This window comes from Sphaerodactylus townsendi, linkage group LG02, assembly GCF_021028975.2.
Source record: "Sphaerodactylus townsendi isolate TG3544 linkage group LG02, MPM_Stown_v2.3, whole genome shotgun sequence".
NCBI lineage: Eukaryota > Metazoa > Chordata > Lepidosauria > Squamata > Sphaerodactylidae > Sphaerodactylus > Sphaerodactylus townsendi.
The window spans coordinates 92,098,426-92,114,497 of NC_059426.1; the positions used below are offsets into that span (position 1 = coordinate 92,098,426).

General features: G+C 45.1%; 1 protein-coding gene across 1 annotated transcript in view; it reads left to right on the top strand.

The window, feature by feature from the left end:
• Window positions 1–16,072, top strand: part of ARNTL (aryl hydrocarbon receptor nuclear translocator like) — a 67,731-nt gene that overhangs the window by 50,903 nt on the left and 756 nt on the right. Inside the window, exons 16-18 of the mRNA XM_048487037.1 lie at window positions 9,627–9,735; window positions 11,851–11,944; window positions 14,515–14,617. Of these exons, the coding sequence (XP_048342994.1) occupies window positions 9,627–9,735; window positions 11,851–11,944; window positions 14,515–14,617 (306 nt within the window). The remainder of the gene's footprint in view (window positions 1–9,626; window positions 9,736–11,850; window positions 11,945–14,514; window positions 14,618–16,072) is intronic.

A 16,072-nucleotide genomic window follows, 5' to 3' on the forward strand; every position in this document is an offset into this window, starting at 1 on the left:
ATCTAAAATCCTGCATGGGCAAAGAGTTTAGTCATTACAATTCACAACAAAAACCTTGGAAAAGAGGAAGAACTGTTAACCACTATATGCACTAATTACTAGGCAGTTGGTTTGCTTGGTAAAAAATTTTTTGAACAGGAATTAAAATTGCCAACTGGTCTCACTCAAATATAGGGCAACAGTAAATGTCCTGAAAGTCCATAATGGAGTGGTGACATTCAGCAAATATTTCATGTAAATAGGGCAAGTATCCCAGTGTACTCCTATTTCATGGAATTTAATCCACTTCTTCAGCAGTTTATTTCTGTCTTGCCATCCCAAAGAAGTAACATTTTTGGAAATTTTGAAGCCTTGAGGGAAAACAAACAGGAAATCTGAAAACAGTGAAATATACGCAAACTGTGCTGATTGTAAGGTTGGGGGTTAGTTTCTGCTCCGCTCTCCTGACCTTGGCGAATTCCACGTTCTGGGCTGCGTGCCCGGGATGGTTGCTGTCTTTAACCTCGCTGCACTTATCTTATGCGTTTGAAGCTTGTTTTTCGCTCTGCCGTGGGAATTGCGCTTGGGAGTTCGGGGAGGGGCTGGATTGTCCGTATAAGCGACACCTCAAGCCCGGGAAAGTCAGAATCCGCATTGCGTGTATTGTGATCGTTGAAGTTTATGAAATAAAAGAACTGAAATCAGTTGCTATATTTCGAGTCCTTTGAGGTTCCTTACATTATGCGGATTCTCATTATTCTATCTTCGGTTTGATCGTGGTCCAGTACCATCCTTCATCCGTTTTGTGGATCCCTGATGTCTACCAGCATGCAGGGATTGACTACTGAGAGCGCGTTGCCTTTGGAAGGCGAAGAGACTGTGGTAGCCCCCAAAGAGGGTTCCCTCTCTTCCTTCCACATGACAGCCTCTGTGGAGGAACCAGCGGAATCAATTTCCCTGGTGACCCTCTCCAGGCCCCGGCTCAGCCGGAGCTTAGCATTCCTCCAACTGCACGAGCAAATGGAAGAAGCCCCCTTGATGGCTCGATGACGGTCTCGACCGGACGTCTGGAAGTGCGTCAGGAATATTACGATCCTGGTGGCGGAGTGTCGATGGACCGTGCTCCCCAGGAGCGGCATTTCACCACCCGCCAACATGTGGATTACAAACCGGTGATGTGAACGGTGAGGGAAGAAATCGGGGTATCGACCATCCATGGAGATACCCAGGAATCCTTGGAAAGATTTCTGGACCAATGCTTCGAAGACCCTCCTCCCGAAGACCACTGGCAGAGCACCGGAGCGCGCCCGAAGGGCTCGCGTCCTCCTCCACCCCGGGACTCTGGGGAGGATGTTTTGGATTTACCTAAAGGTTCCAGAGTCAGACTTACCTTTGCGGAAGATGCCCCCGCCCGCGACCCTACGGACTTAAGAGACTTCGAGGGGGCGACTGCCCTACCCGTCGAGGGTGGCCGGGATTCTCCAGACATGCATGGACTTGAGGGGGCGACTGCCCTGCCTGCCATGGATGAGCGGCGCCCCCCCCTTTCGGATCTTTGGGAACAGCTCGAGTCCCTTGTGAGGGCCAAACGTGACTGGGAACAGGAGCGGGAAGCCCTCGAAAGAGAGCGTGAAGCCCTAGAACTTGAACGGGAGCAGGAGCGAGAAGCCCTCAAAAGTGAGCGACTAGCTTTCGAACGTGAGTGTGAACAGCAGCGCCGAGCCGTGGAAGCGGAGTTGTCCCGTGAAAAGGGTGTTCTTAGAGAACAATTTATCAAAGACCTCACTTCCCGTGATCATGTTTTGGAACACTCCAGACTCGAGCTCCAAGCTGCCAACGCTGAAAGTGCCTGGAAAGCACTGCCGAGAAGTCAAGAAGGGAGAAATCGAAGCTAGCACTTCAACGTAGAGAACGCTGATAGACTGCAAAGCGCGGACCGGGAAGCACTCACCCGCCGGGAGAGGGGAGCGGCGGCAAGAGAAGCGTTGCCGTTGCTCTGGAGGGAGGTCGAAGAAGAGCCTCGGAAGCGAACCCTACGGCTAGTTCCACCAGCGTAATTAGCGGGCAAAGCCCAGCTCGCCTCGGCGCCAATCACCCGCGTTGCCCCTAGTTCGGCATCCCGTTCGCCTTGAATCGGAGGCCCCCTTGCAGCTTAACAACGTAGAGTCCTACTCCCGGGTGCAACCACCCCCTCCTTCCACTCCGGGTAAGTGTGCAACCTCCGCCGCCTGTGGCAATGTAATATCTCACCACCGGGACAGGTTCCTCGCCCCGGCTCCGCTGAAAGTGGCGCCAATAGTCGTAGGGGCTATAATCGCCCGACGACATCCCCGCGCGATTTGAGGTGGAACCCGGTATTTTCCTAGATTGCCTTTATTTTATCTCTACAACTGGACGCACTTTTACATGCCTTCGAATTTGATGATCTTTATCAATCCGAAGCCGAGAAAGTGCGGTGAGACATCCGGATCCGGTAAGTGGTTGGATGGGGATGCTGCGGAATGGTAGGTTTGCGGAATTACATGAACTGGGAGGGCCCCTCGAACTTCAGCAAAGCGTGAAGGCATGGCCTTTTACCTCCCAAGGCCTCTTGATTACAGCTTTCTTCAGGATCCGGATGGAGGGAGGTGAACAAGGCCATTAAGACTATTAAAACCCTCAAGCCAGGGTAACAAAACTCTTCGCGAGAATTTGCCTTCGAGAATTCCGTTAGCCAGCGAGCAAACTCCCCTGGTAGATTCTGGCTCAACGCGATGAAGTGCGAATACTTCCCACGATGCTATCGACCCGGAAATTTGCACCTGGGCAGATATGGTCGCGTGGTACCACAAACCATTGCTGGAGTGGATTACATAACTGGCAACCTTTATTGGCGCGGCCTCGCTGACTTACCCGGATCCAAGACGGAAATTCCTTGCCACCGGCAAGTCCTCCTCCCAAGCCTGCAGCGGCTGCCGTCACGCCCTTGCCGGTTAGAAGGCAGGTGCAGGACTCTCCTGCAACTGAGTCCCACCTCCGAAGCGTCGTCGCCGCCTCGGATTATGCGTTATATTGCGGGGGACCGGGCCCGCATGGCTGCCAATTCGCCCAAAACAAAAGGCGCCCGTCCTGGCTCCTAGCATGAGTCGAATGCACGGTAACCCCACGTAGAAACTTCAGGACCCCGGGAATCCCCAGGGAGCTATGGAAAAACCGCCTCGTGAGGACGAAACCGAGGAGAGGTCGACATGACACGCGAACCTTGAGAGGAGTGGACGCCTTTCCCTCTGGCCCCGCGGAGGAGATCCCAGCGCCAGATGCGGTGAGTGAAGGGGGAGCTCCATTACTATTATGACCACTCGTAACCAATACGTCCAAGCACACTTCATTATTCTATGCACGAGCACTTTCGTGGATTCAGGTTGCTCCCACTGCCTTATGAGGCCTTCAGGTGGCAGAGAGCAATTAGGGCTTGAACGTATAGCATTGGCACAAATCCATCCCCTTCACCCAAATGGATGGTAAGCAGCCCTGTTGAGGGTACTGGCCGGCCCGGCCCAGTTTGGCAAAGACCCAAACGCCAGTGCTCCTAAGCAATGCGGCGGAACGCACTGGGAAAGGCATATGTAGGCTTCATCCTGGCTCCAGTCGCCAAACATCCCATAGTGTTGGGAATGCCCTGGCATCCTCTCCCATGAACCCACTCATCTTCTAGGGGAATAGCGGTATAGTCCGTTCACCGATTCCTCCTTGTGGGGATCACATGCACGAAGGAGAGCCACCGGTGAATTCAAAGAAAACCCTTCGAGGAACCCTAGCCAATGGCTCCTCGACATTGCCTCCCTTGCCCGGAGTTGACCGCGAGTTCCTAAACGAGTACTGGGATTTAGCCAAAAGGTCTTTGAAGAGCGAGAGTCTGATCAACTTCCCCATCATCCGGGACACATTGTGACTGTAAAATCCTCTTGGTCCCCGGGGCACAACTTCCGAAGCGAATTAGAATATACCGGATGAGCCCCACCTCAAGGAGAAGGAGCTTCGAGCCTTTCTCGATAAGTTAGAACCTGGCTCTCATGAGAGTTTATTCGACGGGCCACCAAGAGCACCCACGCGATCCCCTGTTCTGTTTGTGAAAAAAGAAGGATGGGTCCGCTTCTGACTTTGTACTCGATCTAATATCGGTGGTTTAAACAGCTGTCTCTCCTTCGAGATAAGTACTTTGCCCCTTTATCAAAAGACGACTTACTCGATGCATTGGGAAGGGCATTATCTTCACCAAGCTGGATCTGAGGAGAAGCATATTACCCAGTACGAATCGCTGAAGGATTTTAAATACTTAACAGTGTTCAATACTGAAATTTGGTCAATATGAATACTGTGTAATGCCCTTTTGGGTTATCCGAGCCCCAGGGGCTTTCAGGTCACTTATCAATGATGTCTTTCAGGACTTTCTGTTCAAAGGGGTGGGGGTGTATTTAGGTGGCGTCCTCATTTATTCTCAAACAGTGGAGGAGCATGAACGACTGGTCAGGGCAGTGTTGCATAGCGATCTGCTCGACAATTCCCTCTTTGTAAAACTGTCCAAATGTGCCTTCCATCCAGACTTCCCCTTAGACTACCTGGGCTATCGGATCTCTCCAGAGGGTCTGGAGATGGATCCTGCCAAAGTGGTGGCAGCGGTTGTGAATTGGCCCTGTCCCCACCTTCACCCGCTAGGCGAACTCTAATCCTTTTGGGGTTTTGCACAATTTCTATCGTGAGATTTTCCATCCCCAGTTTGCCGTAAAATTGCCCTACAGCTTACAGATTTGCTACGCACCAAGGGAAAAGCCCCTCAGGCATCATCTTAAGCCCGGAGCTTCCCTTTCCTGGTCTCCGGAGTGCCAAGAATGCAAGTTTCAAGCTCTAAAGACTACCTTCACTACAGAACCCATATTGAAAACACCCAGATCCATTGCTTCTTGCCCTTCATGCGTACGTATGTCGATGCTTGGGACCAAAGCCTTAGGAGCAGCTCTCTTGCACGAAAAATAAAAATAATAAACTTGTGCTGTGTTCTTATTTATCAAAAAAAACTATCGGGTCCCTGAACTTAACTGGACTGTTGGTGACAAGGAAGCAGCCGCCATCAGAGGGAGGCCCCTTAGTACGATGGTGGCATTGGCTGGAAGGTGCACTGCCCGTCCCTTCTTTCAAGTTTGGTCCAGACCATAAAAACTTAGCTGCCTTGGTCTACTCCACTCAAACATGTCGGCTAAACCGTGCTGAGATGGGCTGATTTCTTCTCCAGGTTCAACTTCACAGTCCATTTTTTCCCTGGCAATAGCAACAAGTTGGCTGATGCCTTGTCCCGCCTGCCTAAGGGGACGGATACCTCCTTACGCACAACTCCCCGCACCATCCTTTTGCCCGCCCAGTTGGGATTGGCGGTGACCCGATCCCAGACAGCCGCTTCCCCGGCACCACCCCCAACAAGTGTTCTGGACGTTGTATCCCCATTTTTACGTCACTTGGAGGAGGCGGGACGACAGGACGTTCCAAAGGAGGAATCCGACCCCCTCTTGCAATTGCAAGGGGGAGTCTGGAGGCGGGGTGACTGTTGGTACGTCCCGCCGACCCTACGTAAGCAGGTTCTCCAGGCGGGCCATGACGCTCGCCAAGCGGGACACTTCGGATTTTTAAAAACGCTCCATTTGCTTCGGCGACAGTTCTGGTGGCGCACTATGCGCAAGGACATTGAAGCGTACCTCAAAGGGTGCCCGACATGCGCGGAGGCTAAGGGCATCCCTGGTAAGCCCCACGGATTGTTACACCCTATTCCCCTGGCTGCCAGACCCTGGCAAGTGATATCCATGGACTTCATCACAGACCTCCCCGACAGTCACGGGAATACAGTTTTATGGGTGGTGGTGGATCTGTTCTCCAAACAGGCGCATTTTGTCCCGTGTCCCACCATCCCCTGTGCGCCCAAATTAGCCAAATTGTTCATTCAGCATGTCTATCATTTGCACCGCTACCGCCGGAGAGAAAGTGATCTTCCCGACCCGCGACCCCCCAGTTCATATCTAAGTTTTGGAAAGCATTCCTGGAGATTCTGGGAACCGCATCGGCTGTCGCTGCTCTCATTACTCACGTGCATTTAAGTGACGGCCAGACCCGAACTCGGACCAACAGAACGCTTTGATCAGGTACCTACGCTTGTTACACCAACTATCATCCAAGATAACTGGGTTGAACTTCTTCCCTTCGCTGAGTACGCCTATAACAAGCGCGGTTCATAATAGCACCAACAAAACACCATTTTGAGGGTGGTAGCGTCCGGGCGATTCGTTTCCGCCCGTTGCCCCAACTCCCAGAATCATGGCGCGCTTCAACCCCCCAATTTTGGTGACTGGATCAGGTCTCTAGCTGAAGGCTGGAAATCCGTTTCTTCACACCAGCTGCGCCAAAGTTTAGCAGGAAGCGCCAGAAAAATCAGGCCGGACGTAAACGTAGAATTGACTCTTCCCCTGCAGAGTAGGGGAATGGGGTTTCATTTGTCCGCCAGAAAACCTTAGGAATGTGCGCACCAAGTACTCCTAAGCTAGGCAAAGAAATTCATAGGGTCAGCTTTCGGATTCACCCAGGGTAGATCAATGGATTGTAACTGCTTTCTCAGCTTAGGGAATTACCAAATTGGCTTCAGTAACATTCATCCTGTATTTCATTCTAGCTTGCCTGGCGGGCCTCCAGATTCAGGATGCTCATAATGCACGTACCCATCTAAACGGAGGCACCCCCGCCGGTGATCATGGGCTGATATTACAAACGTTCATGTAAATCAATGCTATTCTGGACTCTCGCTATATTCGCAAAGCGCTTGTACAATATTTTGGTTTCCTGGGTGCAGGATATCCCTCTGGCCATAATCAATGGGTGTATGTGGAAAATATTGACGCCCCCCCCCCTTCCGATTTCTGCCTTCCATAAAGCTTTTCCTCATAAGCCAGGTGGGGAGGGAGCTTTCGTGGGAGAGGCGGAGTGTAAGGTTGGGGGTTAGTTTCTGCTCCGCTCTCCTGACCTTGGCGAATTCCACGTTCTGGGCTGCGTGCTCGGAGCTGGTTACTGTCTTCTTAACCCTTCATTTCTTGCACTTATCTTATGCTTTTGAAGCTTGTTTTTCGCTCTGCCGTGGGAATTGCGCTTGGGAGTTCGGGGAGGGGCTCGATTGTTTGTCTAAGCGACACCTCAAGCCCGGGAAAGTCAGAATCCGCATTGCGTGTATTGTGATCGTTGAAGTTTATGAAATAAAAGAACTGAAATCAGTTGCTATATTTCGAGTCCTTTGAGGTTCCTTATTCAACAACATAAAATACATCATTAATAATCGGTGTATAAAATTGTACATGTTGTACATGTTGATCCATGCCTTATTTTCCACCAATGGAAAAACACTTCTTACACTTTGTGGGGGTTTGTTTTGAGCTCTTTATCTTCTGGTATTTTTCCACAATGCTGAGCTATCATTAATAGATGTGTCCCATATCTGTTAGGCTATGAACACAGTTTCTAATACTGAAATTGCAATTTCAGTGTTAGACTTTTATGGAGGGCTATGCTCTTGTTTGATAATATATTCACGTGTGTGAATATATTATGACTGTGTGGCCTGAGTGTAGTGTTTTTGGGGAATTTTCCCTTGGGTTTGTTTGTTCTAGGCACACCATATTTTTCTTTTTTGGTTTTTACTTTTCAGAAAGTGCCATCTTTAAGTATCAGTTTGATTGAATAGCAGCAGAAAGCAACGTAGAATCAAAAACATAAAAAGCTATTCAGGATTTAAGTGCATTTAATTTACCCTAACAGGTATTTACAGCAGACCAGATGGGCTAGCTTTCATTTGGTAACTATGGATTATCCCACTTGGGGTGTCCTACTTAGCATGTCATGAAATTGATCTCTTTTTCACTTCAGGCTGATTACAGATAATAAGCTGAAAGCTCATAGAAGCTTGACTAACCGACGCTCACTGACATAAAAGTTACTGATATGGTGAATCAAGCCTGTGTTCTATAATGCATGGGAAGGCAGGGACATGATCTCTGCATTTCCCATACTGGGACTCATAGTAGCATCTTTCAGTCCTTTGTCCACATACATGTATGGAGCTGCTGAGGAGTAGGAGGTTCACCTCTGTAGTGATGCCATTTAATTTGGAGATGCTGATAAAGGTGGCTGGGGAATGTCTTCAGACAAATTATTTTTCTAAAACATTTATATCCTGCCTTTTTTGCCTGAGTGAAGGCTATAGCTTTAGTTAGGTTGTTTATGGAACAGGTATGTTCAGAGTGTCTGCAGGAAATCTTTGGGTATAGCCTCTTGTGCAGGTACTCATTAGTGGTCATTTGGACACGGAGCCCCAGCCTAAAGTTCCTTCCAAGTTGAAAGCTGACTGGCTGACTTGCTTTTGTTACTGATGGAAATGGAGCTTAATGACTTTTCTCTTTTTCTGGGTCTGGCAGTAGCTGTCTTTAAAGACATAGCTCTTACCATTTCTGAAGCTATCCCGCAAATAATTGCTTCACTCAGCAAACTTCTTGCTTCATCATATGATTAATTAAAATGTACACTTTGTTTTTGAAGTGAGTTTGTGTATTTATACACGCACACACAAAAAGTGGACACAGTGTATAATGAAGTGAACAGATATTAACATAACTTGTTAGAGGGGAACTTCCAAATTTCTCTTTTTCATATTGCAATAATTTATGACAATGATTATTGAAGTCACATAATGTCACATCACTAAATTGCATGGATGGACAAACAAGGATGGGTGTTTTGGGAGAGGGGACTGGAGAAGATGCAAAAATCTGTAGTCCATTCAATTTGAATCATGCTCATGCATTTCTGGCATCTAATGTTTTTCATCAAAGAAAAGAAAAAGTGTATTTGAACCTCCTGTGCAGTGTGAGCAGAGCTGCAGTATGGAAATAGCAGTTTTCCCCACTCCCCTGCTTGCTGCAGACTTCTGTGCCCCCTGAAATTGTGCCTCTGTAGATTAGTAGACTGCTGGGAGCATTATGAAGGTAAAATGGGGAGGGGTGCAGTGGTAGGGTCTTCTTTGAGCAGAATGGAAACCTAGGAGCCAATCCTTGTGAGAGCTTGGAGAGAGCCCCTTGTTAATCTCTCTGGTCCCCCCACCATGTGGTGGCTGTGATATGGTAGAATAAAATAATTCTAGAAAGGTCCAGTGGAATCTGTGAGGATTTAGAAGAGAAAAAAACTCATGCAAGTTTTTAATTTGGTTTAACTATTATACAAGCAGGGAACCTCCAAGGACTTGGGAGCACTTCATTTCACAAATGAGGCCATGTTTAAAATTAGATACTTGGATGGTTAGTGTTATCTATTTTGAGTTACTACAGTGTTTGTAAACCCTTTAAGTGTATAGACAGGTACAGAACACATTTCAAAACATTTTAACAGGTAACTTATATAGCACTGGAATGTTCAGTGCACAACACAAGCAATTAGGTAAATGAGTGTTACTGCCACCTTGCAGATGGAAGAAAAGACCTAAATCTGTGAAAATTGCCACTGATAATAACCGTTATCCCTATTCCCTTGTTATCTCTCTTTCACTGTCTTCTTTTACCATATTCTGTCTCTCCCTTTCTTTTTTTAAGGTGGCCCAAAGCGTGCCCTCCCAACAGTTCCTGGAATTCCAGGTGGAACAAGAGCTGGAGCTGGTAAAATTGGTAGGATGATTGCTGAAGAAATTATGGAGATTCATAGGTAAGGAAACTCTTGCTCTGTTGTGCCAATTATATATCAAGGCAGCAAATCAAAACAGTCATTTATTAATAAACTAAAAGGATATAACATATAATGTTTGCAGGTATATTTGTGGAACACCTTGTTCAGAAAGTGTAGTTATTCAGTAAATTTCCAGATGAACTGAGTTGCTGTGCTAGCACCATAAGCCATATGAGAAACAGAAGAGATGCTCATTTGTCAGACTAGAACAAGTTAGGCTATAAAGAAACAATTTATCCGTCCATCCAGAGCCAGAGTAACAACCAGGCTAATAAGGCTATAGCTTTCGGCCCACTTTTTATTCTTCTTTCTTAGTGACTAAAGCCTAGTTGTTTACCTTTTCTCTTAGCCTAACTTGCCTCACAGGGGGATGGGAAATATATGAATGTGGCCTGACCTTCTCAGAAGAATATAATACTGAAGCTATTTTTTAAGAGGGGCTCAATAAGGCATTTTAATGAGTAATACATGAAAATGTCCTTTCGTAGTAGGGTTTTCAATGCCTAATACATGCAGAAGTTCTTTCCAGTCCTAATGGTTCAAAATCAAAATTCAAGAGCAAACCACAATCCCTGTAATTGTTTTTTATTTAGGACCAAAGAATGAGCAAGCTTTCAAGTTCACTGGAACTCATCTAGATGCTGCAAAATAAAAACAAACTTCCTTTGATATTTCAGACACGGAACTAGATGCACAGATCCTATATAAGGCCAAAAGTAAATGAATTCCCTGATAGTTGTATTAACAATTTTGCAGATTGTTATGCATGAGGTGTAGTCAAAACCAAATTGTGTAATCTCTTGCCAGGTGATTTTCCTCCAGTGAAAATATTATTCTCAGCTGAATTCATATATTTCCTAAGTAGGCAAAAGTTGTCTACTGGTCCCAGATCAAAATCCAAAAAACGTGCAGCAGAGTGACTGTCATATGGTGTGGCGCCAACACATTGCAGGATGGCTCTGAAACAAGACACTTTAGGCATTAATATAAAATGGTTTCAGGACACAATGGAAAGTGGCTTCTTCACATGTTCTCAGTGGGAACTGGAAGACGTCCCTCAGCTGCAGAAAGTACCCATGCTGGGTCTTAGAGAGGCAGTATCTTCATATTCTAGAGTTAGGCACTAAACGTTCCACTTTAGACAGTGTGTGTGTAGTGGGGGGGTGGGGAGGGTAGTCTTGCAAGTAAAATGTGTTGCAGGACAAGGGGTGCAACCCTGAGATGGAATAAACTCATCTCCTTTTCTCTCTTCCATTCACATTTGAGTCTGCAGAACCATGAGAGAGGAAGTTTTATTTGATCCTCCCTCATGGCTGCACACACCTGTTCTATGGCTCATTTTGTTTGTGAAGTTCTGCCAGTCCTAAGAGAAGAGATCCAGGACTAAATGGTGGGCTTCTCAGTAAGGGTAAGGCAGGGAAAGATATGCTGTACCAACACCTTTCATAAACTCTCCTGATGGATCCAACCGAATAGTTGTGTGTGTATAAAATGTGTCAAATCACAGTTGATGTGTGGGAACCCTGCAGAGTTTTCAAGGCAAAAGATTTACAGAGATGGTTAGCAGTTGCTTTCCTCTGCATAAAGACCCTGGAATACTTGGTAGTCACCCACCCAATTACTGACCAGGGCCTATCCTGCTTAATTTCTGAGATCTGACAAAATCAAGTTACTCTGGGCCATCCACATGAGAGCAAACCAATAGGTAGTCATTGAGAAATTCCTCGTGTTTCTTTTGCTGCTTCTGGCCATGAAGGGATGTCAATGAGAACACCAGAGCTCCATAAACCAGAAGAGTTCTGGATTTCTAGAGCTCTAGAATTCTAGAACTCTGGATTTCACTGTGTTTTTAACTAAGTGTGGTGATGCTGACTCTCACCATCGTACAAAGAAGGATTTCCTACTGTTGGCACCGTGTTAAGACGATTAGTGAAAAACCTGATATATGAACCCACCCTCTTCAGGGCCAAAGAAAAATATGTTTGGTTTTCTTACACATAATTTTTGGAGTCTTTAGTCCTGAGTTGTGAAGCCTCAAGACCAGTCGCATTGTTTTGTGTGACCTTTTTAATCTGGGTATTCTTGCTGTGCTAGGATAAGGGGCTCTTCGCCGTCAAGCTGTGGGTCTAGCCCATTGAATATGACCAGCACTCCTCCCCCTGACACTTCCTCACCAGGAGGAAAAAAGGTAAGGTGATAGCTCTGTGAGCACCTTCAACCTTTTCTTGCTTTATTATTTTATTTATTTATTTATTAAATTTATAGGCCGCCTTATCACTTCCTAGTGTTCAACAAAGTTGAAAGATTAAATCTAATTTACAGAATTGTTTATTTATGTTAGTCTACCTTTCTAATTGTGACTGAAAGTAGATTAATGAAGCCAATAGTATGGCTTCATTAAAACTAAAAAGCTATGAAGCTAATTAGTAACTTCAGTTGACTCATGGCCAACCGCAATTTAAAGGATACAGTGTTGGAGTCCAAGGAAAATCAGAGGTTCTGAACTGGTGTCATATGAGCTGTAACACAGACTACTTACAAATAATTTTGAAGCATTAATCCATTATATATTGGCTCATCCTGACATCCACACTTGTTGCTTATGTGCTTTGTTGGCGTTTTTGATGGGGGAGCTAGACTTTTCCCAAACCATCTCTCAGTAAGTAGCATACTAACTGGTAGTCTAGATTCAGATATAATTATAATGGCTAAAATAACCAAACTGAGACTTTTGTACTTTAGTCATATCATGGGGGTTTTCTACATTCTCATTTTCCTCACTTGTGTGTTCTATGGGGTTTGGTTTGGGGGGTGGGGTTGTTTTCTGTTATGTTTTGCTCCCTCTAGTGGTCAATTTGATATAACATCACTTTTTGTCCGCCATAAAAACCTGCAATTAATAGTAGACGAGTTGTAAAGCAGGCCTGACATGGAGGAGTTACTTTGGCTGGATTTCTAGGGTGTGTGTTTATGCTTTTAAAGAACATTTTAATGGCAACGTACATTTGTTGTTAAGCCATAAAAAATATCACATGAAACAGATGATCTGTCTGCAGTAGGTTGTAGTGCAGTAGATCAAGTTAATCTATTTTACTGATGGGAAATTATTTCTGAGACCCTCTTGTGCCATCTACTGGTGTACATTTATTTCTGCTGTGGCATTTAGTGGAGCTGTGTTTCATTTAATGTGTAACCCACCACGAGTCTAAAATATGTACTAGTGCATTGTAATGTGGAGTGTGTAACTGATAATTATGTCCTTCATTAACTAAAAAGTAGCCAATATCATCCTACATGCTTCTACAGAGGATTTGTGACTATAGTTTGAGTACAATAACATGCAAAACAAGCCATGAATTCCCCCAGGGAGTGGCTTGGAATTCACCAGAATTTGTGAAGCAGGAATTCCTCCCTTCTCCCTTCATATGGCAGCCTAAAATGCCTCCTAAAATGCTATGTTTAGGTGAAGAAAGCCTCAGGAACAGCTGAAAGGGGAGTCAGAGGGCATGCTGAAAAACTCCTGTGAAATATTGTCTCATTTAGGATGAGTCAAATTCTTCTTAAGACAAGGTTTTTCATACTCAAAATGGAAAAGTCTGAGAAATTTCTTGATCTTTCTAGTGGAAACTGAGAAAATGTGGAAACACTGAAAGAATCTCTGATTTTATCTTTTGGATCATTTTGGATGCCTGATTTTTCACCAGTGGAAAAACACTTCTTACACTGTGTGGGGGTGTTATTTTTGCTGCTCTTGCCCTCATTGTAGGCCCCTGAACCATGGGACAGAGAGGATAAGTTCCATTCCTTAAGCATGAGTCTTATAACCAACTTAAGACTGCCACAAAAATTCAGTGTACGCAGAGCATCTTAATAGTATCATAGGACAGCTGTTAAACATGCCAAAGTTGATAGTATAAAAGATGACTGTGGTTATTAAGATAAGCATACTAATTTGAAGTTGTCAAATCTTCCCTTTCTTAAGATCAGCTGCCTTCATTGAGAGGAAATCTCCCTTGTGATGACTAGATCAATCTGTGAATAGGCGTTGAATCACTTGTAAAGAAAAATCTAGTTGAGTGGCTTGTCTAATTCAAATATATATGAAACTTTTCTTATATTTTAATGCCTGGTAGTTCTGTTGCAGTGTGTTTACTGTATATTACTGTAAGCTGTGGGAAAGAGGATACAAGTGTTTTCAATAATCACCATATAAGAGCTAACAGAAACACTCCCCCTTGTCTCTTTTTTAAAAAATCTGGTGACCAAAAAACCCCATTCAGTGGTGTTAGAATAGTGGAGCATTGCTAAATTCTTGCTGTTGAAGAGTATTAAACTTCACGCACCTTAATCATGCTGGCATCAAAAAAAGGGAAATGGAGAAGTTAGCACCTTCAGTTTTCTTGGAATGAAAATGTGATATGTTAAATTAAGGGTGCAATGTCTGTTTGAAAGCAAAACACTGCTCAAATTAAATGTTTGGCATCTGTAGGAGAACTTTTGAAATTATTTCCCCATATTATGTAAACACAAACATTTCCTCTGAATTAACTGTCCTTACATTTTGTTCAAAAACAGACCTACAAAATAAGGGAATGAAATTTCAGTCAGATGAATGGACAATAGGCACATTCTCTATATAGACCTCCACAGGAATTGTCCCAAAAGTCATCCTCTGAACTGCATTACATCAGAACTGCTGGCTACTATACTATAGCAATTATTCTGATAACTAAATAGATTTCCTGCATTTCTTCCTAGATTTTGAATGGTGGAACTCCAGACATTCCTCCAGCCAGTTTACTATCTGGACAGATTCAAGACAATCCAGGCTATCCATATTCTGATAACTCCTCTATTCTTGGTAAGTAGAACCATGGAAAGAAAGTAGGCAGAGAGATTACAGAGGATTAAAATAATATAGAGTCCTTTCCAGTCAGCATCTGCTACTTAGGACTTGGGAACCTTAAAGTCTAGCTCCACAGAGGGGAACTTCACATTACCTCCTCTTTTCCATTTTACCCTTGACTTGCACTAGATCACCCAGTGTTCACCATGGGAGTACAGAAACTTGTGGAGGGGCTTCTGTTGAACAGTAGCAAGCTGCTGAGCCTGAGTGAGTTGTACAGATTGTGTGGTATCAAGAGTCCTATCGTTGTGATCAGCAGAGGCGTAGCTGGACCAAACTGCGCCAGGTGCGCAATCTATATTTTCCACACACACACACCACCGCGGCGCCCCTCCTCCGCAGCGTCCCCCCTTCCCACATTTACCTTAGTTCCTTTCCTTTTCCTAGAACTTTTTCAGGCTGAAAGAAAGGCCTATTCATAGTTCAGTCTTAAAAACGGCCTGATGGGAACTATACTTCCCAGAAGACCTTGTGAGCCCCAAGGTCTCCTGGAAACTGTAGTTCCTGTCCTGTGAACTGGCCTTTTTTCAGCCTGAAAAAGTTCTAGGGAAAGGAAAAGAACTAAGGTAAATGTGGGAAGGGGGGGCCACGGGGAGAAGGGGGAGGGGCCTGAGGTGATTTTCCACATACACCCAGGCATGCGCCTGGTGCACGGCGCACCCTCACGTCCCCTTGTAGTACTACCACTGGTGATCTGGCCTCATTCAAAAGCCAATAACCCTGGAAAGAGCCCTATCTTTTGCTGGGAAAAAACCCTACCAAGCTTGAAGCCTGGCAGTACTATTGTGATTTCCTAGCAACAAGCACTGAACAACTATACTGCTTCTATTATTTTGGGAGTTAATCCCCAAATTTAATTTTTTTTCATAGATTTGAAATATTTCTGCAAGGTCTGGGCTTTCTCGGGTTTTTAGGAAGATCTGTCTTTGTTCATGGCCCCAGTCTTTGGATTTAAGATGGGGTTATGTTGAGAATTGAATATATTGATAAGAAATTATTACCTGGCTTCATATACCTCACAAGACAGCAGTGACTGTCATGATCAGCATTGGGCAGCCATAAAAATCAGCCATCTTTTGCCTTAAAGAAATGGATTGCAACATTTAGGTGTTCATGAGTTAAGGTAGTTATGGATAAAACACAACACTGTCATTTTCTTGAAATATAACATACCCAGCTGTCAGGAGGGAATGGTTGCCAATAAATTCTCCTTAGTTTGTGTGTTTCTCAGTCATCAATTTAAGCATTCCATTACATTTCCTACAATCTGCAGACTTCATGGAGTAAGACTTGCCCCTCCTGCTTCAGCCCACCGAGGTTTTATTCTTGGGGAAAATAGTGGAATATAGGGGACAAAGAGGAGGATTTGCATTGGGAGAAGACAATGGGAAATTCCTGTCTCCTCTTCTT